A 27,416-nucleotide genomic window follows, 5' to 3' on the forward strand; every position below is an offset into this window, starting at 1 on the left:
TTTATATTCTTTTTTCATGCTGTCTTCCAAATCCAGTGTGTATTTTACACTTATAGCACGTCTCAAAGTAGACCACCTGCATTTCAAGTGCTCACTAGCCCCACGTGGCTAGTGGCCACTGTAGTGGACAGCTGTGGGTTCTGAAGTGTGCACAGTAAAGCAGGATCAGAGAGGTTTGGAGTCTGGCTCAAGGGCACACAGCAGGGCCCAGCTCTGCATTCTTCTCAGCCCCTGGTTTTGGGGCCTGACCCACAGCATGCTCTAAGCCAGTGGCCTTCAAATCCTAGAGCATTTGAGAATCACCCGGAAAGCTTGTTAAAATGAGGGTCCCAACCCCACCCCAGCCCTATAGCATCAGAACCCTTGGGAGTGGAAGCCAGGAATCTGCATTAACAATCTCCCCACGATTCTGGTCATGTCTGCGGGGCCCACCTGGAGGACCACTGCTCCCAGACACAGTGGAATCACTTGGACACTTATCAAAATTCCCGTGTCGGGCTACACCCCAGCCCAACCAAATCATACTCTCTACAGTTGGATCAGGATGTGGGTATACTTTTAAAAATCAACTTCATTGAAGTATAATTTACATTCATTAAAATGCACCCATTTTAAGTGTAAATTTTGATATATTTTGACCCATGTAACCACCACTACAGTCAAGATATAGAACATTTTCATAACCCCTGAAGATTCCTTTGTGCCCCTTTGCGGTTAATGCCCTACCCCAGGCAACCACTAATTGGCCTTTAAAAAAAGATTAGTTTTGTCTCTCTCAGTATTTCTCATCAATGGAATCACACTGAATGCACTCGTTTGAGTCCGTTTTGAGCACACATTTCACCCAGCATAATGTCTGTGAAATTCAACCATGTGGTTGCACGTCTCGGTGTTTTGTTCCTTCTTCTCGCTGAGTGTTCCGTTGAATGGATGTACCGCAGTTTGCTTATCCATTCATCAGTAGTTGAAAGTCTCCCCAGGTGGTTCCAATGGACAAAGGAGGTTAGAAGTCTTGCTCTGAGCTTGGGGCTTTAAATCTATAAGCCTACATCCTATAAACTTGTAGTCCTCCAAACACGATCCTGATGGATTCAACTATTGAGTGTGAGAAAGGCAGGGATGAGGGATGGGATCAAGCCTGTGCCTTCCAGAAGGTAATCCTCCTGCCATGTGCCTGCCTGATGGGTTGCGGACACCAGTGAGAGGGCTGCAGCCTCGCCCTCACCCCTGCTGTTCCCTTTGCCTGGAGAACCCTTCCGCCTTTCTCTACGTGTCCGAAGGATACGCAGTGGTTCCCAATGGTTTCTGCTCTCAGCCCCCAATTCCCCTTCCTTGAGAGCTGGTCAGAACACTAACAAGTGTGGCCAAGGGGCTAGTTAGTTCCGATAGCTCAGGATGTGCTACCCGGGTCAGGGCACCTCCTGCTCTTCTCCCAGAGGCTCAGAGAGGCCTCCAGCTGGTCTCCCTGTCCCTCCATCTCCAGTCCATCCTCCACTTGTCACCAAACTCTTCTTGTTGCTTGGTCATGACCCTGTCATTCAGCTGTAACAGTAGAAGCCGTTGTGATTATTTCACCCCATCCTGGCCACCTTACCATGTTGGTGCTCTTCCCTGGAAGCTTGGACGGGGGGATACGCCCCCTCAATCTAGTTCTTATACCCCCTCTTGCCATCCCATGGGGATGTGGACCAGGACGCCACTGCCTTGCATAAGTTGGTTGGATGCGTTCTGTGTGAATGGCGCCTTCTGGTGGTGGGGGTATGTATTTGCGGTGAGGATGATGGTGGGATGGGTGCTTGTTTAGACAGGGGTGGGGGGACGGGCCTTTCATCTCTGGGGTGCGTAGGAGATCAGGGTCTCACCCCATTTACAGCTCCTGGGAATCACAGGTAAGCACGTGTGGTTGCTACATGGGACAAATGGATTATTGATTAGCGTTGCCTTCCAGCAGGCAGGGACCTTACCCCAGGTGGGGCTGGGATGGTTTCCTCTCTTGATAAGAAGGGACAAGGCTGGACTCTAATAAGAGATCAACAGCTCCTTGGCCTTGTGCATGCTCCCCAGCCCACCACCTGTCCCAGGTGAGCTCCATCCCCTGCCCCATTGTTGATAGTTTCTTTTTGGTGGAATCAGTACTCCAAACGTCTGTCAGGAAAATTCTCAGTTTAGAGGGCCTCGGGGACTGTAGGTTCAGGATGTCCTCCATCTCTGCAGAGGGAATAAGATTTTGGAAGCGAGTTCTGTGATACCCATGCCACGTGCTTCCTTGGCAATACAGACCTTGATTTTTAAATGGATATGTGGGAGCCCAGCAAAAGTTATGTTGTCTATGTTCCCCTGAACTCAGTGTGGCCATGTGACTACGTTTTGGCCAATAGATACAAGTAGAGGTGTTGTTTGGGACTTCCAGGGATTGGCCTTAAAGAGAGTTTTTCTAACACCTTCTTCCTTTGCATTACTGACTGGAATGTGGATGTGATGGCTGGAGCTCCAGCAACCATCTTGGATCATAAGTTATGTGCTGAAGATGACAGAGCAATATATGAAAGGAGGCTGAGTCCCCATGGTTATGAAGCTGCCACATTAGCCCTGGGCACCCTACCTCCGGACTCCATTTATGTAAAAGCGAATTAAACTTCCATCTTGTTTAGGCCACTTGATTTTGGGTTTTTCTGCTACTTGCAGCTGAACCTAGTCTTGACAAAATGCTCTCTCAGGGAGGAGAAATGCAGGGTGCATCCTGTCAAGGCAGGTTTATATCCTGAGATTCTTTGGGGTCCAAATGGCAGGAACCCATCTTGAAGTAGTTTAAGGAAAAAGTGAAATTTGTTATAGGGGAATTCCAAGATAGTGGGGCTGTGCCTCAGGGACACCCAGAACCAGAGGCTCAAAACCCTGAGGGGATTTTTTTCTCTCTCTTTAGTATCTGCCTCTCTCTGAACCCTAGATTCGTTCTTCTCTTTTCTTACAGACGAGTATCCCCACAGAGGCCAGAACATGGCTTCTCACAGCCCCCAAGGTCTCCACTCACAGTTTTGGTCACCCAGAGGGAGACAGAGTCCCACAAGCTCCCCTGATGTGAATCCTGAGTGAGCACAGATCCTGCCCCTCACTTCAGCTGACTTGGAAGCTCTGTCCACCGGGAGGGTCTGAGCTCCCTGACTCGTGGCCTCCTGAGCCACGCCCCCTGTGACCTCCAGTGTCTGTCCCCCATTCATTTTGGCCAGTGTCCCTTGCCCTGCTTGACCCAACTGGAACAATCACTCAGCCGTTAGAATCTGGGGTTCCCAGATGAACTGAACAACGTGAGGAAATGTTGGTGACATAATACAGACTGCAATAAAAGCATGATAAAACTTTGTTCCCAAGACCACTGAGCTCAGCTTCTCAATAAAGTTCAATGATCTGAATTGAATTAAGGGCGGATGATGGAGCCTGTGAGCTTAGGGGAGGAGATGCTTCTGTGGCCTGGCGTTGGTACAGCCTGGAGGTTGGGGGCATGGCTGCCAGAGCAAGCCTGCCAGGTACAATGCTTTCACAGTAACCTCTGTGGGCCCTCGGGCAAGCCGTTGATCTTTCCAACCACAGTTTCCCCATCTGTAAAATGGGAGTAACAGTAGAGTCTACCTCGTTAGGGTGTTTGTGAGGATTAGTGCTCCTAGATCAGTGCCTGGTGCGTGGTGAGTGCTCAGTTTGGGGAGCTTCTGGGGCACAGCCATCAAAGTGATCAACACGTATGCAGCATGGCGTCCGTCTGCCTGGGTTCGAATCCCAGACTCTCCACTTGTTGGTTGGTGGCTGTGGCTTTGAGCAAAGCACCTCTTGAGTCTCTGTTTTCTCCTGCATGAAATAAGTAAATATTCAGGAATGCCAGCTAGTTGTTAAGCCATTAGCAGCTTGAAATCGGCTGGCCATGGTGGGAGTATTCACACCACGGAAATGGACAAATCAGGGCTTTTGGTTTTTTTCAGACCACTGGTTTACCACTGCCCCCTGCTCCGTGATTCCAGGCATCCTTTCTCCCTCACCTTCCTTCTGAGACCCAGAACAATCCATTCAGCTGTCTCCTGCACGTTGCCGCGTGCAGACCTGCAGGCTCCCCCAGCTGCCACGTGGGAACTCAGCGTTGTCACCTCCCCTCTGCCCTGCCCGCAGCACCTCCGCGGTGACCCCGTGTCTCTGCCATTCACCTGTCACCCTCAGCCCTCTTCACACTGTGGAGTCATCCCCAGCTCCTCTCACGCCCCCATCCAATCTGCCAACAGATCCTGTTAGCTCCACCTCCAGAGCGTTTCCAGAACCTCCCATTGCTTTCTCTGCCCTCTTCCCCCCAGTCCCCAAGCAAACTGCTAGTCAGCTTTCTGTCACTATAGGTTAGTTTACATTTTCTCTTCTTTTATGTAAATGGAATCACACAGCCGGTGATCTTGGCTTTTATCTGGCTTCTTTTACTCAGCATAATTATTTTGAGATTTATTGACATTGTTACATTATCAGTGTTACCAAGCCCTAAGGGACTGGTGACCCAAAAATGGATCCTTTTGACCGGAGCCACTCGCACCAATAGAATGAGACCAGGTACGGAATAGCAGAGCAGAAACTTGATTTGTTGATCAAGGCATGGAGGAGGCAGAGCCCGTGCTCTAAAACACCTCCCCGAAGGGAAGGTGAGCAGGGTTCTTATGAGGGATCAGAAGGGGGAGGGGTCTCTACATCATTGCTCGGGGTGGGGGCATCTGGAACATGCACAGATCTCCCTTTCTTGCACACGGCACCTTTGCACACGTTTCCTGTTGCACACGGCCCCCCATCGCCATCTTGGACCTTTCTGGTTTGGACCACTTCTGTGGTTTGGCCGTCTAGCATTGTTCTGCCTTGGTTCCTAAAAGCAAGCACTACTTAAAGACAAAGCATTAGACAGGGAAAATGTTTTAGGGACTTCCCTGGGTGACATCAGAAGCTCGTTCCTTTCTACCATTGCTTAGTAGTCCATTGTATGGATTTCACAATTTGTTTATCCTCTCCCCTGTTGATGGACCCCTGGGTGAGTTTTGAGAAACTAGGAACACCCTGGTCTGAGCACCGTCCCCTGTGGTCTGGGTCATGGCAGCCACCTCTCTCTGTTCTCCCTCTCCTGCCCTTGTCTCCCTGTGATCTTTCCCCCACGTGTAGCCACAGGGATTCCATTAAAACCTGAATCCTGTCTTGTCTCTTCTCTGCTCTTTCTCAAGCAGAGTAAAAGCCAAAGTCCTCACCTCACCCACAAATTCACCCACCCGTCCCCGTTAGCTCTCTGCCCTCATCTCCCACCCTCTCCCCACACTGGTTCTCCTCCAGCCACACTCCGTCTTAGCTGTTTGTTCTTTGACCCTGCTGGGCCAGGCCTCAGCTCAGGGTGGACAGCAAATCCAGCCTCTGCCCGGGCTGCTCCCTCTGTCTAGACGCCCCTCCCCCAGACCTGCACTTGGCTCCTTCTCTTGCCTCCATGGAGGAGGCAGCTCAATCATCTCCTCCTCAGAGATCCCTCCCTGACCTCTGCTGTCTGAAGCCCCACCCAGTCTTCCTCGCCTTCCCTAAAGGCAGTCCATGCCCTCTTCTCCTGATGCTGCCTCTCCCAGACCACCCAGCTCCGATGACCTCTCCTAAAAGCACCCCTGGGCACCTAGTTGCTCCCTCCTTTGTGCTCCACACTGTTTTGTTAATACTCCTATTAAGGCATATTGTCACATTGTGAAAAAACAAACTACAGAGCTGCCTTCCCAGCGATGCCAGGCCTGTAGAATCCACACACGTTCTTCAGTGGCTCAGACTTCAACGTCCTGGGCCCACATCTCCACTCTCCCTCCCACTGTCTCAGCCGGGGGAAAATCACTTCGTCCCTAGGCACTTGCTTCTTCCTGCAAGGAGTCATGATGATAACTCCTACCCCACTGTGTCTGGGGACTCAGGGATGCAAGGCACGTAAAGTCCCCGGCACGGAGAAGAAATTCAGTAAGTCGGTTCCCTCCATGTTGGGGACAGCCCCATGTGTCTGTGCTTGGGAAATTTATGGTCCAGTAAAGAGAGAAGACCAATGCTGTCAGGGCCGTAAGGGAGGGGAAAACTGCGTTCCGGGAGTCTTGAGCAGGGGCTGCCTCCTGCTTGGTGCAAAAAGGTGGGTCTTCAATCATTCATTCGTTCATTCATTCATTCACCATTTGTGAAGTGTCAGCTGACTTTCAACTGGCGGGAGTGGGTGGGGAGTGAAGAAGGAGAGGGAGAGGCATCCTGGTGGAGGGAACTGAGTGGGCAGAGGGTCAGTGTCAGAGGGGGTGCGAGTCACACGTGGAGGGACGATATCAGGTGGCCCTCCACCAGGAGTGCTGACTTTATCGCTGCCAAAATGCGGAACTCATTTTTCTGCTTAAAACCCTTCAGTGGCTTGTCTTTGCCACTGATTCAGAATCAGGTCCGTCCATCCCCCTGTGGCTTCTGAGATCCCACCATCCTCGCTTGTTCTGCACCACCCCAGGACTCGGAGCACCAGACCGCCACACTTCCCGCATTTCTCTCAATTAGAGTCTGTTCCTTCCCGCCTCTGGGCCCGGCTCCCGCCCCTCCGTGTCTCCCCTGAGTGTCGCTCCCACCTCGTAACTTTGCTTCAGCCCCAGCGAGCCGGAGCCTCTGCTCTGCTCCCATGCCCTCTGGTTCCCACCTGTCCCAGCTCCCACGAGTGTGTTCTGGGTGGTGAGTTTTCTTACCTCTGACCCCACTAGACCGTGAGAGTCTTGAGGGTGGGACTGGATCTTAGCCATCTCTGTACCCGAGATGTGCCAAGGGGGTGTCACAGGAGGAGAGGCCGATGTGGGTGCTTGGAGGTCCACCTTTCACCAAAGCAGGACCACACAGCGTCCACTCGTTTTATGCCTGTTGATGCTATTATACCTTGTTCTAGTGAGAAGAAGACGCCTGTGTAATCGCCCTCACATCCCCCAACACACCTGGCCCTTCTTTCAAGAGTCCACGCTTCTACCACTGGGTGCTCTGGACTTGCCCCATGATGTCGGCTCAGAGCCTTCAAACCAGCAGCTCCCAGATGCGTATTGCTGGGCCCACACGGTGTCTGAAAAATACCTTCAATTACTCATCAGCATTTACAAATGCAGAGATTGTGCAGGAATGTCCGGATTGCCAAATTCTCTTGAAAAACAGCGAGATTGGCCACACTAGCCCATGTCTCTGCAAGACAGCAGTGTGCTGGATCATCTGCATGTGCCCCTCCTGGTCCTCCAAACTGGGAGGCTGCCCTCTCTGTGCTGGGTCAGTGAGGTCCTCGTCCTCTGGCTTCTGGTTGGGTGCAGCCATTGGAGGCATCTTGCAGAGACTGGAGGGAGGGAGGAGAATGACACATAAGTATTTAATCCCCAACATCCTCTTGGCCCAAGCTGTTCTCCTCTGCTGAAAGCCACAGCTCTTATTCGGCAGGCTGTGCTACACCCGCAGCCTTGGTTCTGGATATTTCTGGATTCTGGCACCATGCCCCCTTCCCTGCCCTTCAGGCCTATGAACGGGAGTGGCCTCTTAGCTGTTGTTAGTCCCCACGAGCCACCACCTCCCTTACTGGCTTTCTTAACCCTGCCCATGCCTCTGTAAACCATTCAATGTTTTTCAGATAGTCTTTGTGTGGGCCATCTGTTTCCTGACAGGATGCTGACTAAATCACTCCCAAACCCACCCTCTCTGTGCCTGCCCAACCCTAACACACAGTGTTTGATGATATTTATAAAGCATAATACACATACAGAAATACGCACCCATCCTAAGTGTAAAGCTTGACAAAGCTTCACAAACTGCACACATCTGTTTAACCAGGACCCAGATCAATGTTAGAACATTCTCTTGTTGGGGACCAGGGCAGGCCACTCTAAAATATCCCACAATAGCCTATTGATGATTTTGAATTAAAGTTATTTGAGAAGCAAAGAGAGCATTCTGATCTTCCTGTCTCTGTTCCCTTTGAAAGCAGGAAATAAATCTCCCACACGAAAGGTGCTCTCCCTGCATCCTTATGCTCAGAGCTCGGGAATTCAGGGCTGGGAAGCCTGCATAAACACATCCTGATAATTTGCTACCGGAAGCCTAAACTCTGCTTAAATTCCTCACTAATTACGTACCTCAAATCTAAGCTTCTTTGTCCTGTCATTCCTCACAAATTTATTGTTTCTTTGTGTAAAAAATATATATACTGCCTGTTTTGTTCACTCTCCGAGCATCATTTCTTTATGATCTCCAGTACGTACACATTAAACTGGGTTTTTCTCCTGTTAATCTGGCCTTGTGTCAATTTTATTATTAGTCCAGCCATAAGAACACAAGAAGGGTAGAAAGAGAATTTTCCCTGCCCCCACACTCCCAATCCCCAGCCCCCTCATAGTCACTATGCCACAAAGGTAACCACCATCGTGACTGCTAGTCGCACTGGTTTGCTCTGCCTGCATTTGTACTTTATATATAAGTGGAATCGTACATTGTGCGCTCTTGGGTCTGACTCCTTTTGCTCAGCATGACGTTTGCAAGACTCAGTGGTTGCCTGAATTGTGTTGTGGGACCATGTGAAGTTGTGGAGATTCAACCATTCTTTGATTGACACAAATAGCACTTCGCAGGCTTCAAGCAAATAGAGTGTCCGTTCTCATCCCATGCAGAATGTCATTGTTCAGATAGACCAGGATGCATTTATCCCATCTACTCGGATGGGCGTTTGCATTGTGTCTTCACATTTGTGTTGTGCTTTCCTCGCAACAGATGTAAGAGGAAGGTGAAATATTTCTTGAAGCTGTGTCTCTCTCAATAGTGTGGCAATAGACAATGGAACCAGAGGGCCTGCATTTTAAAAACAAGTGGGAGGGAGCATGCTTCTTTGTGGAAGTGAGGAGTAGTCTAGGACCTGATCAAATCTGCAGTCTGGGACCCACTGTCACCCTGGTTGGACAGTGGGTTTGTGATCTTTGCTTCTCTGACACTCATATGCTCCTTGCCAGAGGGACCACCAACAGCAGGAAGATCAAACTTACATACTTTCTGCAGGTCAGAGAACCGACTGGGGCACAGACACTGTGTCGTGGGTGCTACGCTGCTTCCCTCAGAATCCCTGTTCAGGGCTGCCCAAGGCTCCCTGCTAAGTCCCTTCCTGGGAATGACCCTCTTCCAGGGGGAACTGCCTCACCCAAAGTCACAAGCTCCTCCCTGGTGGCCAGCAATTGATATGCCCACACAGGGACACGAAAGCTGATGCCTGCATTAGTTCCTGGGTCTCCCATAACAAGTACCACCAACTGGGAGGTTTAAGCAACAGAAATTTATTTTCTCAGTTCTGGAGGCTAGAAGTCTCAAATCAAGGTGTCAGTAGGGTTGTGTCACCGCAAATAATCCATAATCAGTCTATAAATCAAAGTTGGGGTGAGTGTATTGTGAGCCAGGTTTGAGAACTATAGCCCAGGGGGCTTCCTTCCCCAAGAAAGGAAGGGCACCAAAGAAGTGGGGTGTAGAGAGTGGTTATATACCATCTTAGAACAAAGAGCATACATCACATAAGACAGGAACATCTCTTTTACTACCATCACGAGATGCTTGGCTGGCACAGCAGGTCGATGGTCAGCAGGTCAATGGTCACAAGATGAGCACAGCGGGTTGGTAATTAACCCTCAGCTTCCAGGAAGAGATGCTTAGCCTTAAAGAAATACCAATATGGGGGAAACTACATCCCTATCTTTAAGGGCATCATTCATGTCTTTGGGACAGAGTAAATGTTTAAGGCAGATATACAGTGCACACTCAACAGGCCATATCAGGCCCATTTGGGAAAAAACGCTCAGGCTGAATTAGTTTTAAACCAAATGGCTTCCTCGTATACTCCAATATATCCTATTGCTTTTCATTTACATATCAGTTAGTTCCTTCTGAGGACTATGAGGGATGATCTGTTCCAGGCCTCTCTCCAAGCTTCTGGTAGCCTCTGGCGTTCCTTGCCTTGTAGATGGCCATCTTCTCCATCTCTTCACTTTGTCTTCCTTCTATGCATATCCGTCTCTGTGTCCAAATTTCCCCTTTTTATAAAGACACAGTCACGTTGGGTTAGATCCCATCCTAGTGATCCCATCTTAACTTGATCATCTGCAAAGACCCTATTTCCAAATAAGGTCACATCCACAGGTCCTGGGTGTTAGGACTTCAACATCTTTTTGGGGACACAATTCAACCCATAATAACTCCTTTGCCTCAACTTGAGCCAGCCCAATCTCAGAGCTCCCCAACGCGTCTTAGAGTGGACTGAGGCCTCACTTTCTGTCCCACGGCAGGTCGGCTTCTCTCTCCACCTGGTCTTGCCTTCCTCACCACTGCACAGACGTGGATCTGAGAGCACTCCCAGGCAAACTTGCATGTGTGTCCCTGTCTCAGAGTCTGTTTCCAGGGGACCTAAGTCACTGGGCAAACACAGGGATGCAGAAGCTCCCAGAACCAGCTTTGCTCATAGTGAAGGCTGGTGATGTATTCCGAAAGGGCCCTGGCTTTGGCACACACATTGTAACCACAACCCACGCCATGCCCTGCTTCTGTAGCAGGACAGTAAAGACCTCGTGCTGGGTGGCCCTTGTGCTGGATGGCCAGGGTTCAAATTCCAGTCATGGCACTCACTGGCTATGTGATCTTGTGAAATTACTGAACCTCTCTGGGCTTCAGTTTGTTCATGTCCAGTGGGGATAATACTAATACCTTCTTCCTAGGATTGATGTGAGAATTAAATGAATGAATCCAATAAAGCTCTTACAACTATGCCCGTACACAGTAAGCACTCAATACATGTTCGCTTTCATTATCCCAGGTTGAGGTTGAGCTGTCTGCAGACAACGCCTCCACACTCCCAAGAGAGAAGTCTTCCGAGTCTTGAATTTCTGCTCCTAAGTCATAGATCACTTCTCCTAATGACCAGCTTACCTTAAATTCAACCCCTCTGGATGTGTTTGCATCTGCCAGAGTGTCATAAAGTTTCATATTATGTTTAACTGACCATGAAACCTAAGTTTAATTTTTATTTTAGAAGGAAAAGATGTTTAGGCAAATTGCCTCAAAAGTCCACAAAGTCTTACCAAAGTAGATGAAATAGAACAAGAGAGGCACAGTTGTACAATGCAAAATTAAATCCAAGTGACTTTCACATTTTTTTTTTAAATAATGACCTTTCATTTTGAAATAGTTTAAGACTCAAAAGACGTTGCAAAAACAGACCGAGAGTTCCTGTGTATACCCTTCATCCAGTATGAGATTTTCACTCATGACACTTCTGACACCAAATGTATGGGTTTCTTTTCTCACACCAACAACCCATTGTCTGACCCTCGGACACCAACCAGAGTGTCCTACAATTCAATTCACTTCTGACACTAACTACCCGGAGTTAGCATCAGACCCCACAGGTTAAGGACTAGCCCCACAGGCTGCCTTCAAGTGAGACACCAGTCACAGCATTGGGTCTGGAGGTTACCCACACTTCTGTCTGACTTGGCTACAAAGTCGCGGGGTTTCCACCATCCCTCTCCTTTTCAGGTTCAATAATTTGCTAGAATGGCTCACCAAATTCAGGGAAGCACTTAAATTGCATTTTCTGGCTTATCATAAAGGATACAACTCAGAACAGCCAATGGAAGAGATGCATAGGGCAAGGTATTGGAGTGGGGGGAGGTGCGTGGAGCTTCTATGCCCTCTCTGGGAGCACTACCATCCCAGAACCTTTGTGTGTTCACCGACCCGGAAGCTCTCTGAACCTTCTTGTTTGGGGTTTTTATGGAGGTTTCATTACGTAGGCAGGATTGATTAAGTCATGGGCCATTGGTGATTCTCAACCTCCAGCCCCTCTCCCTTCCCCAGAGGTCTGGGGTAGGGTGAGACTGAAAGTTCCCACCCTCTAATCATGCCTTTGTCTTTGTGATGACCAGCCCCCATCCTGAAGCTATCTTGGGGTCCCAGCCCACCGTCATCTCATTAGCACACAAAAGACACTCATCACATCGGAAATTCCAGGATTGTTAGGAGCTGTGTGCCAGGAACCCAGATCAAAGGCCAAATATTTAGTTTTTATTATTTCACACCCAGCTTTCCCCAGTGCTTATATTTTAAGTAACCAGAGTACCTTGTCAAAATCAGGAAATTGATGTTGGGACAATACTGTTAATTCGGGTACAGACCTTATCACGTTGTTTTTTAAAAGTTTTAAAATACCTAGAAAAACAAAAACACAAAAGAATGACAAACCCCTTTCAAGAGGGGGTGAATTGTAGGTGAACTACATAGAGGGGGTTGGATCTTTCGGCAATACATCAGGACGGTGCCAGTTTTGGGCAAAGGTTTCTCAGCAGCCCGATTGTGACGTGCCAGACCCCTGGGTCCAGCCGACCTGTCCCACCCTCACTTGCCTCTGAGGAAGAGAAGATTTTGTCCCCAAACTGAGACTTGAGCCCACTGTGTGTTCTGCATCTCTGCCTGCTAGAGAAATGAATAGACAGCTGGTGGAGGAACTCCTCTGCTAACAGACCCCTCCCTGCCTGGCTCTGATAGGTGTGGGCTGTTGGTGCCAGGTGCTAACTGGCTCCTGCTAGAGAGTCAACCCCATTGCCTCGGATTAATTGGTTTATGGTTTGTTTCTCAGACGTGGCTTGTTATTTCCGATTAATGTCTCCTGCCTGAAGATGTCCTTGGATGATGAGACTCACAAATCTAACTGCCCCCGATGAGAATGTAGTTTGATGTCCATGGAAATAAGCAGGTCTGGGCCTGGCTCTCCTCCTCCCTCCTCTCCCCAGCCACCTTTGTTACCGCACAAGGATGCAGTTCTCCTACCTGATACGCATAAAAAAGCCAATTATCACAGCATCAGCTTTTGAGAAAAGAAAATGGCTTTATTGCTAGATTGATCTGCAAGGAGACAGGAAGCATATGCTCTCAGATCTGACTCCCGGATCCAGGACTTGGGGCAAAATTTATGGGATGAAGGGCAGGATGGTCTGAAGTGTGGAGATAGATGATTTCAGGTAAGGAGAGGTGAGGTAATTGATGATCTGTGCAAGTGTAGTCAAACTTCATGGCTCTTCATAGGATGCATGTTCATAAAATGGCAGCATTACCATGATCTGAGGGTGGAGTTTTCAGCTCCTTGACATCAAAAAGGTTATTTATTGGGCATTTGGGCAGGCCCAGTTGATGGGCTGGTGGTCTCAACTGGCCTGAACTGGACAAGGGGTCTCAGTTCCTGAAAAACGGCTCTTAATTACTCTGTTGATAAGACAGGGTCAGTTGGGCTGGTCCTGGAGGGCTGGTGGTGACACCTTCACTAGGCTCACTCTGTCTGCTGGTTCCCCTGTTAGTGAGAAATCGACCTTGACACATGCTTATGACTAATTCAAGACATCTATGTGCAACACCTTCCACCCGGGAGCCTGGGATGGGTTAGGAGCCTCGGGGTGGGGGCATGGGGAGATTCTGAGTGCCCCTCCTGGGACCCACACTACAGTCTGGGCGTATAGACCTCAGGCTCTGAGCTAAACAGGTATGGTTTGCTGCTGACTCAGTCATAACCTAGATCACGTGACTTACATTGGCTTAGCCTCAGTTTCCCCATCTGTGAAATGGATATTGAATAGTCCTTGTCTGTCAATCTGTAAAATTGCTTTTGTTAGTTAACTTCCAAGGACAGAATGCAGAGAAACATCATTCTCTAAAATCGACTGTCAGACACATGACTATTTGGAATCACATTAGTGAGAATGAGACATGCCACTCTTGCCTAGGGGGATCTAAAATTTCTGACACTGAGACACAGCCTCGATTTCCAGCCCAGGTTCAGAGCCTCAGATAAGGGATTTCCGGACTTAGTATTGCACACTTAGCTGAATTTTTGTAGCTTCCAAGGAACTGGGGGTGACTTCTCTTCTCAGCCCAGGCCTTATTAACCCACTTACTCACAGCCCAGCTTTTCTCTGTGCCAATCAAAACACCATGTCATTTAAATTTCACCTCAACTCTGCCCTTCTCCAAATCTCGGATGACCCTGTGTCTTCTGTTGGGAGAGACACCCGTCTGGGATTCGAACTCCCTTGCTGCAGCATCAGTAAACCTAACTTGTCAGTCTGCAGGAAATATTGCCTGTGTCTTTACCAGATAAGCTTTATCTGGCCTCCTAATTTTGCTGTGAAGGCTAAAAGAGCTAATGCAAAGTGCTTATCAGATTTCTTGGCTCATGAATTGTATTAACATGTTTTCTATTTTTCTGCATTATGATGCCTCTGAGGTCTTGCTGACCCTGGAGGGGCTACAGCTCCCACAGTCAGCTGATCTTAGAGAGCAAACGACTTGCCCTTGAGCGTGCCTTTCATATGCAAACTAACCCATCCAAAGCTCACGACCCCCAAGGGCTTTCTTTATGGGGATCTCATATCTTGGTCCACTCTGCCCCGCGCTAACCACCCCAGGGCCAGGTGTCAGACAACTAGAGACAGCCCCTACACCCCAGAGCCCACCGAAATGATTCAAACTAGCCAATTGTAAACCCTCTTGGCCTGCCTTGCCCTGCTTTGCCCATTCCTTCCTGCAGAAACCACAATAAAGGCTCTCACCCACAGTTCCCTTCTCTCTCTGCCTGCTACCAACCTTGGTGTTGTAGGGGGAAGAGGGGGAATCTCCCTCTGCCCTTTCCCTTAAGGTTCTTATGGCTGGACAAATAATTAACAAGATAGGTTAACAGGAGAAAATAATACCAAGTTTAATAACATGTATACATGGGAGAAAGCAGGGACACTGCGTTTCTCAACACAATAGCAGAAACTCTCGTCTTAAATACCATGTTCAACCAAAGACAAGGAGGATGTTGGTGGTGGGGGTGTCAGTTACAGGAGATTATCACTAAAGCACTGTAAACAAGAGTAAGGTTTATTATGCAGTTTTAAGGCCTCACCTTCCACATTGATAAGTTTCTAGAAATGAGATCATCCCCCCTCTTCCCAATACAGAGAGGGAGATACCTTTACAAATGGAGACTTCCCTTGTAAATGATTGTCTGGCAACTCCTCGCAGGGCCATCCAGAGCATGTGGCCAGAGAGACAGAACTTCCGATAAGATGGGCTTGTTGGTGCCTTTTCTATTGTAACCTCTATCCTACATTATCTTTATAGCCGTCATGATAATAACTCCTTCCTGAAAGAGATCTTTTGTTTTAAATTCTTTAGGCAGTTTGGGAGGGGAAACTCAAATATTCTTCCTGAGTTCTCTGAGTCGTTATTGTCTTCAGCTTGAAATAATCCGCATACCAGAGTGGTGCCTCCTGGGGTAGCTTGCCCTGAGCACCATCAGTGTCCTCTCGTGTGGACCCTCCTGGCGTGGTGTATCCCCCTCCTCTTGGGAATTGTGAGTGATAAACTGTCTTTTCAGTGGCAATCGTCTCCTGATCTGTTGGCCTCACCGTCCCTAAACGAAAATAAAACCTACAATTTAAAACTTCGTCCCACGTGGGCTTGCAAACCCATCTGTCAGCAGACTGCGCTCGGTGAGCCCCCATCTTACCTCAGCCCAACGCCTGCAAGTTCACACCTGTCCCCTGATGCTCGCAGTGACAAGGCCCTCAAGACAAAGCCAGTGTCCCTGTGAAAAGTGCCTCCTCTGGGTGCTTGCAGAGGGAAGATGGAGAGAGAAGCTAGACTCCTGAGGAAGGAGGAGGAGGACCAGGACCCCTCGCTGGTCTGGCCTTTGCTCCGTCCCTGGGGCCCCCATGCAGAGCTGCCTGAGCCCAGAATCTCTCTGGGACCCCCGGGAACCAGCTCCACTCGCTTCTGCTCTCACCTGGAGGTTCATTCCCTGGTGAGCTTCAGGGCTGGGAATCCCCTCAAATGGAATGCCAAATGTGTGTATCTGCATTTTCATCTAGGAGAGGGACCTGCAGATCTTTCTTCTAATTCTTCAAGGAATCTTTGGCCCTCCCCAGAAGATGGACACTCTCATCTCAAATGTGAGACTCACACTGATGGCTGCCCTTGGGGAGGCGAGTGGGGGTGGTGACAGGCAGGGACACAAGGGCAGCCTCATCGCTGGCAGGGTGCCAGCTCATGCTGACATGCGTGTTTGCTTTGTGAGAATTTGAGCTGCATATTTAGGTCTTTCATACTTTTCTCTAAGCGCATTAGAAAAATTTTGGAGCGTGGTAAAATGTTAATACTGTGTGAATCTAGGTAAAGAGATGTAGACGTTCATTTTGCTACTTTTACCATGTCAGTAGGTTTGAAATTTTTCGTAATTAAATGTTGCGTAGGGGGCCAGCCTGGTGGCGTAGTGGTTAAGTTCATGGGCTCTGCTTCAGTGGCCTGGGGTTCGCAGGCTCGGATCCAAGGCGTGGACCTACACACCGCTCATCAAACCATGCTGTGGCCGCATCCCATATACAAAATAGAGGAAGATTGGCACAGATGTTAGCTCAGGGCTAATCTTCCTCACCAAAAAAAAAAAAAAGGAGTTGGGTGCAATTCCAAAAAAAAAAAAAACACATTAAAACTAAAACCAAAAAACTTTCCTAAACAAATAGGCAGGATTCACACCACCTTCTGTGCCCTGGCATGTGTCCGTCTGTTTTGTTTCTGTGTCTCAGGCTCATTCACAAAATGTCCATCCTACCCCTTCAGGAAATCATTAAATCCACCCCCTACAAAGGTCTTCTCAGGAGCTTCCGTGTGTTCTAAAGAGGAAAACACCAACCGAAGACTCAGATCTCAGTCCGAATCCCCACTCTGCCACTTTCTAGGTGTATTCGTTATCTTTTGCTGTGTAACAAATTGCCCCCAAATGTAGTGGCTTAAGTAACAAACAATTCTTTTGTGGGCTTGGCACAGCTGGGTGCACCGGTTGGAGGGACCCTGAGCCAGAACTGCCTCCACTGAGCCCTTCCTGCGTTCCTGACCCATAGAACTTGGGAGAGAGAACAACAGCGGGTCATTGCTTCGAGCTGCTGGATTGTGGGGTAATTTGTTACACAGCAGCAGTAACTGGGACACTAACCAGGATACCTTAAAGGAAAAAGGAAGGAACATGTCCCAGACACAGTGCATGCTCTGAGAGGGCTCGGCCAGGTCTCAGAAGGGAAAGCAAACAGGGAGAAGTGTCAGAGCCTCCGCAACGCCCCAGCCTACCTCACCTCTGTGTCTCTGTCCGTCTGGTTCCTCTCCTTTCCTGTGGATCTGCTTCCCCGGCCTCTCAGCGCCCAGCGGGGAAAGGAGGCCACCCCAGGGCCTGTTTTCATATCCTCTAAGAGACTGAGCTAGAATCTCTTGGTTTCAGTCCCAAATTCCCTGGGAAAGAGACTCTTCTCAGCTGCGGCCAGCCTGCCGTCTAGACTGGGATGCCGAAGTTCACAGGTGGTGCCGGGCCCTGGCCCCGGGGGATGCTGACATCTGGCCCCTGGTCCAGGGCTGGGGGCAGGGGCACTGGGTGAGTCTGGGGCCCCCAGGAGCAGCTCCTGTGACCAGGATTCAGGGGCACGTGGCTGAGTGGGCTGCAGGATCTCGGGAAGCACCCATGGGGGGTGGGGCAGTGAGGCGGGAAGGAGGCGGCCCTGGGGTGCTGGTGAGTGGGTTACTGCTGCAGACAGTTGGGCTCCATTCTGCTGGGAAAAAGCATCACCTTGGAGTTCCCCTGCTCCGGGGCGAGGAAGCTGTTATGGACTGACTCGTGTCCCTCGGAAATTCGTATGTTGAAGCCCAAAGCCCCATTGTGACTGTATTTGGAGATAGGGCCTCTTTAAAGGTGCCTCTTTCCCTCTTCGTAATAAATAAAGAATTGGTGGGGAGGTACTTTGAGACTGTGTAAATATCCTGTTCCTCATCACACTTTTACTTTATTAATGAATTAAGTCATATAAATCAGTGTTTATTTCTATATCAATGTGGACTTGTGGCGTCCTATTTGATTCATTGCATTATAATCTGTTACTACCCATTATGGGTTGAATTGTGACCCCCTGTCCCCAAAATTCATATGTTGAAGTCCTAACTCCCCGGTGCCTCAGAATGTGACCTTATTTGGAAGTAAGGTCATTGCAGATGTAATTAGTTAAGATGAGGTCATACTGGAGGAGAGTGGGTCCCTTATGAATAGTGTCCTTATAAAAAGGGGAAATTTGGACACACACACACACACACACACACACGGGGAGAACGCCATGTGAAGGCGAAGACAGAGAATGAGGTGATGCTTCTACTGGCCAAGGAACCCTAAAGATTGCCTGCAAACCCCCAGAAGCTGGGAGAAAAGCCAGGGACAGATTCTCCCTCAGCCTCAGAAGGAGCCAACCCTGCCCACACCTTGATCTTGGCCTCCAGGACTGGGAAATAATCAATTTCCTTTGTTTGAGCCACTCAGTCTCTGGTACTTCATTCCACCAGCCCTAGCAAACGAAGACACTATCATTATTTATTTTGACACTCAAATTATCCCTTACTTGGCCAGAAGAGTTCAGATGACTCCTGCGTCCTGTCGACACGGCCCCCTCCTTCCTTTGGCGTGTCTGCCTTCTGGCACAAGATGTTCTGGGCTTACCTGGAAATTTTTGCCGCCCTGCCCTCAGAATGAACCGTATCTTCAGGAAGCCCTGGTTCCTTTTAGTGACGAGTGGTACTTAGCTGCCAAGATCTGATGCTTGTTACCATTTAGCGTACACGTTATTTATGTTTATTTCTAGATCTCTGACTACCTGTTGAAAACTTCAAGTTCACACTGATGCCTCCTATTCCAGCCCACCCTCCAGTGTCTGCTTGCTTCCTCCTCTGCTGTATTCATGCCTCCCGCTGGGACAGTGAGGAACTAGCTCCCATCATCCCTGATGCATTTGCTACTTGACCGGCCCTCTTGTGTGTTGTGTGTAACCCTCTCCCCTGCCTACCCCCGTCTCCACGCGGGGACGCCCTCCTTACCCTGGGTGGGCTCTGACACCCTGCTCTGGGCCAGGGGGCTCCCCGTCAACCCCTGCCTAGTTTATCTGTCCCATCTAATGGTTTTTGGCCCCAAGTATTCAGGGAGGGGCAGGGGCTGGTCTACACTCCTAACTGCGGAAGCACCCTGTCTCCCAGGTGGAGACATCAGGACTCCAGGGGCACAAGCTGACCCCACGTCTGTTCTTTCCTGTACCCACAGACTGATGCCAGCGCCGATCCTGCCCCGCCCCTGAGACAAACGTCAGGCGGGGCCCATAGGTTTCAGATCCTCTTCGGTGATTAAAAGCCCCAAAGCCAACTTTTGTCGCAAGTTGTCTCGATTCAGTAATAAAAGTATCCAGCCCCATCTCATCAAGAAAACTCAGTATGTTACAAAGTTTCTTGCCTTCCCAGTAAAGGTGGCTCCAGGCTGGCAGCTGAGGACAGAACAAAGAGGGTGGGGAGTTCTGCATTTCCTCTGATTGGGCTCCTGACCCCCCTCCCTCCTCACCCCCTTCTCTCTTTAGGGCTGAGCGTGGGAATCATCTGGAAGGCTCTCGATGGGTGGGCCCGGGTGAGGCAGGCCCCAGCACTGCTTCTCTCCCCTCAGTGGGGGCTTTCATGGGTTGAAGCCGAACCCAGGCATCCAGCACCAGAATCCGTGTGCCCATCTCTGTGTTATAATCACGATGATAAACGGTGTGCGGGGTATTCTTCCGAGTGCTTTACATGTGTGTCTCAGGCTGAGTTCTCTGGAAAGTAGACGCTGAGACTGAGTTAGCCGTGCAAGAGGTTTATTAGGGAGACCCTCCTGTGACCAGAAAGGAGGGGGTAGGAGACGGCACGCAGACCTGACGACGTCCCAGCCGCCTAGCGAGGAGCTCTGGTGCCCAGATGACCCCTTGGAGAACTCCTGTGTTGGGCAGAAACGTCCAGGCTCCGGTACCCACCCAAGCTCAGTCATTGATGGGGGTCGTCCCCCAAATAGCATAACAGCAGTTCAACGCTGAGACAGAGCCTCCCCACAAAGGCCAGCGAATGAACGTCCAGAGCATTATTTGTAGGTTCGTAGCGCTATTCGTAACAGCCCCAACTGGAAATAACCCAGCGTCATCGACGGCTGACAGGAGACACAAATCGTGGAACGTCCACACAGGGGAACACCCCTCGGCGATAAAACGGAAGGAGACGCGGGACGCGCAGCAACATGCGTGGATCTCAAATGCCTGACGCTGAGCCAAGGAAGCTGAACATAAAGACCACATACCGTCTGATTCTGTTTCCTCGAACTTTCTAGAAGAGAGGCCTCAGAGTGTCCAGGAAGATGGCCCCAGCAGGCTTCAGGGAGAACTGGTTTCTGGGATTTAAAAGGAAAGTTAATATTGCCCCTCTTGTCTGTGAGAATTAGCCGAGGACCCTGAGGTTCAGAGAGGTCACAGACTGGAGGTCACACAGCTTGTAGGGGCTGAAGCGGGATTTAAGCCTCCTCCGTCTGATTCAGGGAAACGAAGAGACGCCGCACTGAGGGTGTGGGGCCCCGGCTCTGTGGGTCCCTGAGCCCCAGCCCCATCCTGTCTTTGATGTGGAGGTGCCCTTTGGTCTTCTGATAATAAACACTTTCCACTTGAACGACTTCATGCCGGGCTTTCCTGCCCCTTGATCCCAGCAGGGCGTTGGCAGTTCGTTGGCTCCTCAGGGGCCCCTGAGCCCCAACTTGTTGTGACTGCTCATCCCTGGAGGTGGTTGGCTTCATCCAATATGGCACCTGCTGAGCCCCTGGGGAGGGGTTGGCCTCCCCACTCCGTGTGGCTTACTTGGGGCTCCCTTGTCCACTGCCCATTGGTGCCTCATTCATGCCTTATGGCCATGGGGGTGAGCGGGGTTGACCCACGGCACAAAAAGCTCACAGCTTTCTTTGGGAGTCCTGTCCCTCAAGTGGCCTTGGTCACCCGGCTGGATGTGACCGCCCTCCTACATGACCTCGGGATCATGTCTCACTACTCACATGAACTCTCACCCCATTTAGCTGGTGTAGTAATAAAACAGCTGCAGCTCTCAGAGCCCTGCCTCCACCCTCGGGTGTCCGCAACAGTGTGGACTTCCAGCATGCGTCTCCGTACCTGCAGGCTATTTTCTGGAAACACAGAAGGCCACTCTGCCTGTGTGGGCCAGGCTGGGCATGCCACGGAATTAATGCCCCATGGGAGCAGCGCTTCGGCGCGACTGAGGGAAATGGGAGCAGAAATACCCCAGGGCCCTCGTCCCCTGGGGGTATACCTGCCCGGCTTCCCAGATCCCCCTGTGGGCTCGAGCTTGGTCACCTGTGGGGCAGCTGGCATAGTGGCCACCCTTTGTTATCCATCTTCCCTGCCCTGTGTCACCCCCCCCACCCCCCACTGCTCCTTGCACTTCCCAAATTAACTAGGGAGCCTCAGAGTCGTGTTTTGGGATTAGGGTTAAACCAAGACAACAGCTAATACTTTTGAGCCCTTCTTAGTGCCAGGACCCGTTCCAAGCACGTATGATCTCATTTAATCTTCACAACAACCTCGGACATGTGTACCACTGTTACCCCCCATTTCTAGGATGAGAAGACTGAGACACAGACAGGAGACATCTCCTATTGAACTGTAGTAGGCTGCATAAGGGACCCTTAAAGATGTCGACGTCCTAATTCCTTGAACCTGTGCATGTGTTATGTCACATGGCAAAAGGGACTTTGCAGAGGTGATGAAGTTAAGGATCTTGGGATGGGGAGATGATCCTGATTATCCAGCTGGACCCAATGTAATCACAAGTTTCCTATAAGAGGGAAGCCAGAGGATCAGAATCAGATGATGGAAGCAGAGGTCGCAGTGATATGAGGAAGGAGCCACGAGCTAATCCAAGGACTGCAGGTGGCCTCTAGAAGCTGGAAAAGGTGAGGAAATGGATTCTCCCCTAGAATCCAGATGGAATGCAGCTCTGCCAAGCCATGTTAGATTTCTGGTTTCTAGAACCGTGACCTAATGCATTTGTGTTCTCTTAAGCCGCTAAGTTTGTGGCGATCTGTTGCAGAAGCCGTAGGAAACTTGTACACCAAGAGAACCAGATGGAAGCCACATGACCTTGTATGACCTCACCAGGAAAGTCGTACACCATCACTTCTGTCTTATGCTCTTGGTCGAAACAGTCCCAAGCTGGCCCACATTCCAGGGGAGGGGTTGTAGTCCCCACCTCTCCATGGAAGGAGTGACAAAGAATTTGTGGCCATTTTAATATCCTAACAATCTCATGATACACGTATATTGTAATCTCCATTTATCAGATGAGGAAACGGAGGCTCAGAGAGGTCTCATAATTCGCCCAAGATCACTCAGCTAGAAAGTGGCTGAGCCAGGATTCAAAGCCAGAGTCCTTCCATTGAGGCATTTCCAACTTGCTCTTTGATGTGTTCAGAGCCCTCTGTTTCCAGAAGCCGGGCTGTTGACATCTGTCACTTTACCCCTTCCCTGCCGGCTGGATCTGGCCAGGTGCCGATCACACATAATTCTGGCGTCAAGGCAGACAGACCAACCTCCATTCCACATGTATTTTAGGAGAACTAACACGACAGAGTAAAGATTTAAGAGAGCTAACGGCATCTCATGAAGAGAGACGGTGAATCACCTAATCCAGACGTTTATTCTAAACGGAGCAGACAGAAGAAGTGAAAACAAGCTCAAGTAGACGAAAGAGGATTATCAGAAGCATGAAGCTGGAGGAACACATCCTAAAGACGACCCAACCAAGGGCATTTATTATAAAAAATCTAATGGCTGAAATAAGAAACTCAATCCATGGGCTCAATAGAACTTAGGCAGCTGAAGGATGGCTCATTGAGCGGGAACATCAGGTCAGAGAACCTTCCAAGAGACTCTCCGTGGTCTGACGCATGAGGAGCAAGGGGGCCACCACCCCCCCAGTCACACCGGCAGGGAGCCGTGGGAGGGGAGAAAACAGCCGCCCTTGAGAAGGCTACAGGGAAGGGATGTCCCCACTGTGGGGTGAGGGGAGCAGGTTTCCCTTGGAGCTAAGACAAGGCAGAAGAGGTCGCCCTCTTTAGGTTTCGTTGGTGATAAACCCTGAAGTTCTGGGAGCACAGGGGAGAGGTTTCAGGAGTTGTGGTAAGAGGTGGGAGTTGGAACAGAAAGTAGGGCTTGCAGAGTCCTCTGGGGATTAGAGTGTAGGTGTGGGGTGATCTGGGCTTCCAGGGCCCCTTGTGGTAACTACTAGAAATTAGGGTGAAGGTCGGAGTTAGTCCTGGCGGGTGCAGAGTTGTGGAGAGTGGCGGCGAGGCTGTGGGTGCTGGGCAGGGAGGGCTGAGTCTGTAGTGTCAGCCCTGACTTTGGGTTTGCTGTTTTTCGTGATGCAGGTGCCTGACTTAAGCTTTGATTGACAGGCATCCGCTTCAAAGAAGACCCTCTTGAGTAAGCACATTGCCAGCCACAGGGCTAGATAAAGAGCTAGGCCACCGCCCCCCCCCCACCAACCCAGCTCCTTTGTGTTACAGATCTTGGTTGATTGTGATAATTGACCATTTGGGCCACATGTTTGTTCTCTTCCTGCACTTTATTTTTATTTATTCACTTATTTTTTTGGTGAAGAAGATTGGCCCTGAGCTAACATCTGTGCCCATCTTCCTCTACTTTATATGTGGGACGCCGCCACAGCATGGCTTGATGAGCGGTGTGTAGGTCTGCACCCGGGATCTGAACCCATCAACCCCAGGCCGCTGAAGCGGAGCCCAGAAACTTAACCACTATGCCGCCGGGCTGGCCCCCTTCCTGCACTTCAAATACCTGTTCTTATGTTTTAAATCCACCAATAAAGAATGACGCCACAAAACTCTAGGCCCCCACCCTCTACCCCAACAAAAGCAGAACCCTGGGCCAGTGTGCTCTCTGTCTCTCTACCCGCAACCTCGCTGTGTGGCCCCAGGTGCTGTGTAATTTCCAGGACCTGTAAGTAATAAACCTTTTTTTCCCCAAAGTTTCCTGATGGTTGTTGCTGAGGGCGTCTTGCAGTCATAATAAGAACCCCAAGGGCCAGTCCAACCACAGCATTGGTTATCAATAAACTGAGACCTGTACACAACAGAATCTGAGGTGTATACACCTGGCCGTCCCCGAGTCCTCCAGTTTGCTGAGGTCACCTTGCCCTCTAAGTTTTAACTGTAATTACAAGTGCATTTACCAGTTGGCTAGGCTTCTGGGCATTTACTGCACAGATGCACTTGCACAGGTATAAGCTTAGAAACCACTCAAGTGTCCATACACTGGCGACTGGTTATATAAACTCTGACACATTCTCGCAGTGGAACACTATGCAGCATTGAAAAGTCAGAGAGGCCATGCACAATGTGAAAAACATCTCTGGGATATCAGAAGGGGGAAAGAGTAAGCTATAGAACTGTGTGTATTATACATGGACCCTTGATGTGGCTCAGTCTCTTGTAGTCACGTGTCTCCCAATGGTCCCCTGTTCCCACCCTAACCCCCCAGGGGGGGATCTGGGCAACCTCCTGCCTTTCAGGCTCACCATTGGGGTAACTGAAACCACTCCTCCACCAGACTCACCCCCAAAACTGGACCCCACTATAACATTTTGACAAAGGCAGCCTGGTTCTGGGGTCCCCCATTATTTTCAACTGGAAGATCACGCTGGAGCCAGTCTGGCAAACTTTCCAATGTGTCAATAAGCTGGTCGACACTCTGAGTAAATCCAGCCCTGCCTGGACTAACTAGAGTGGACTCTGTTGTCTGCAACCAAGAGCTCCGATAGAGCAAGAAAGGGGATCAGCAGCCAGGAGCACCGCCCCAAGCAGGCCACAGAGCTGGTGCAGAGGGGACACGGCTGCCAAGCATGGTTATCCATGCACCCTGAGTATGGGTGGCCACAGCTTATGCCCCAGAGCTGGACCCTGTACCACTGCTGCCCCTGCTCCCCATGTGAAGGTTTCATTGTTCTGCTTCTATATATCAATAGTTTTCAATTCAAAGTCCAGGGAGGTCAGGTCAGATCACCTGAACCCGAATCACGTGTCTGTCTCCTAACTCAAGGGAGGCTGGGAAAGTGAACTTCCGAATTTTGGGGCTTGAATTGGGAAGGATGAGCTCTACTCCCAAGACCCACATAGTGGGTGTTTCGCCAAACACAGGAAGGGGTTTCAGATGCTGGGAGGCTAAAAATCCCAACAGATATACACTTAATTAGTTTGGCATGGATCTTTCTAGAACTCTTGAAAAATACATTTACACAATCCTATGGTTATTATTTTTTGTTATTTATAAATTTCTCTCCAATTAGTAATATGTTTGGGGGAATCGTTCCACATCAGTAGACATACCTCATTATTTGTCATGACTTTCTAGTATTTCATACTAGAAATTTACTGTAGTTTATTTAATCACTTTGTTATCAATCAACATTTAGCTTGTTTCTCATGCTTTGCAATTAAGAACAAGGCATCAGTGAATATCCTGGTACCTACATCTTTGTCCACGTGTGTGACTATTTCTGTAGGATAGACCCCCAGAAGTGGAATTTCTGGATAAAAAGGGTACACATATTATACATTTTAATAAATATTGTCATTCCAAAGATTTTATCAATTTGCTTTCTCTAACAGTGCTTGGAATTGCCTCTTTTTTATTTTATGGATATAATTAATATTTCCCATGTTATTGTCTGTCTGTGTATGAATGTTGGTATCTCAAGGCTGTTTTTATTTTATTTTATATTTTATTTTATATTTTATTTCATTTCATTTCATTTATTTTTGGTGAGGAAGATCAGCCCTGAGCTGACATCCATGCCAATCTTCCTCTTTTTGCTGAGGAAGACTGGCCCTGGGCTAACATCCGTGCCCATCTTCCTCCACTTCACGTGGGATGCCACCACAGCATGGCCTGACAAGCGATGTGTCGGTGTGCGCCCAGGATCCGAACCTGGGCCGCCAGCAGCGGAGCGCACGCACTTAACCGCTATGTCAAGGCTGTTTTAAATTGCATTTCCTCCCTAGGGAGGCTCCATACATTTTCCTAAATTTATTGGTCACTTGACGGTGATATCCTTTGTAAATTGCCTATTCGTGTATTTCACCCACTTAAAAATTACATTATTTCTCTTTTTCCTATTGCTTTTCAGGAGGTCTTTGTATATTAGGGATTTTAAAGCATTTGCATGTTCTAAGTGTCACCATTGTCAGCCTTCACCTCCTAGGACACCAACGGGGCAATGTCAGCGAATGGCCACCAGGGGGCGGAGCTGCCCTCAGCCACGTATGAAAGACTTGTCATCTCGGCATCATGAGGGACGCTCACGGATCTCCTTGAACCCGGGCTTGCTCTGGCTCCTTATAGCCTTTGCTTCTCACCTTTGAGAGAGTCCTGGTTAACTGAGGGGACAGCAAAGGGGACGGCCACTGGCATTTTCTCTGGCCCTCGTCAGTAGCATCCCCACGTCTAGGGGCAGTAGAGCATGGTGGTTAAGAACGTGGGCTGTGGCGTCAGATAGATGTGGGTCCAAATCTTACCTCTTCCCACTATGAGCCATGTGGCTGGACCGTGACCTGGCCTCTTTGAGCCTCCGTCCCTGCCTGTGTGCCATGGGGATGAAAATCCTCACTTAATCTGGATTAAATCAACTGCTGGGTGCAGGGTCTCGCACATTCATTCATGAAATAGGTATTGAGCACCTACTGTGTGCCAGGCCCTGCCCTAGGCTTTGGGCATACAAGAGTGAACAAAACAGATGGAAATCCGGCCCTCATGGGGCTGACATGAGGGGGAGGCAGATGATCAGCAGAAGAACACAAGGCAGCAGAGAGTCTGTCAGATGGTGATGAAATAAAGCAGGAGGGGGAGGCCTAGAGATCCAGGGGCACAGAGTGTGGTCAGGGACCGCCTCCCTGAAGAGGTAACAGCTGAAGCAGAACCTGAATGAGGGGAGGGAGGAAGGTTGTGGATATCTCGGACAGAGTGTGTGGGGCAGAAAGAAAGGCAAGTGCAAAGGCCCTGAGGCAGGACGGTGCCCCGTGTGGTTACAAAGCAGGGAGAGGCCAATGTGGCTGTCCAAGCCCAGGGAGAAGAAGGTTTCAGGAAACGGGCAAGATGCACAGAGATCTAAGTGGAGGAGGTGAAAGACTGCAGAGGTCATCAAATGTGACTGTGAACAGGAGCCCCATTATCTCACCGCCATTCTCTCCTTGCTCCGTGTCCCTGACGGAATACATGCCTCAGCCCAGCATCCTGGCTGACAACGTCACCCCCATGGAGAACATGGGCTCTGTCACCGTGACGTGTGTCCCTCCAAAGAGATTTGCAGCCATCAGGTGGTTCAGAGACAGCAACGTCCTCTCGGATAGGGGCCGAGGGGAGCTGTCCCCAGACCACAGGGTCCTCACCCTCCAGAAC

The 27,416-nt window shown here is 49.7% G+C and overlaps 1 protein-coding gene across 1 annotated transcript in view; it reads right to left on the reverse strand.

Annotated features, from left to right (window-relative positions):
* Positions 1 to 27,201, reverse strand: part of IGSF23 (immunoglobulin superfamily member 23) — a 51,728-nt gene extending 24,527 nt beyond the window's left edge. Inside the window, 1 exon segment of the mRNA XM_087421928.1 lies at positions 27,196 to 27,201. Within this exon segment, the coding sequence (XP_087278054.1) occupies positions 27,196 to 27,201 (6 nt within the window).
* Between the last annotated feature and the right edge of the window lie 215 nt (positions 27,202 to 27,416).

Source organism: Ceratotherium simum, chromosome 33 (genome assembly GCF_057802395.1).
Source record: "Ceratotherium simum simum isolate JZ-2026a chromosome 33, ASM5780239v1, whole genome shotgun sequence".
In the NCBI taxonomy this organism is placed as follows: Eukaryota; Metazoa; Chordata; class Mammalia; order Perissodactyla; family Rhinocerotidae; genus Ceratotherium; species Ceratotherium simum.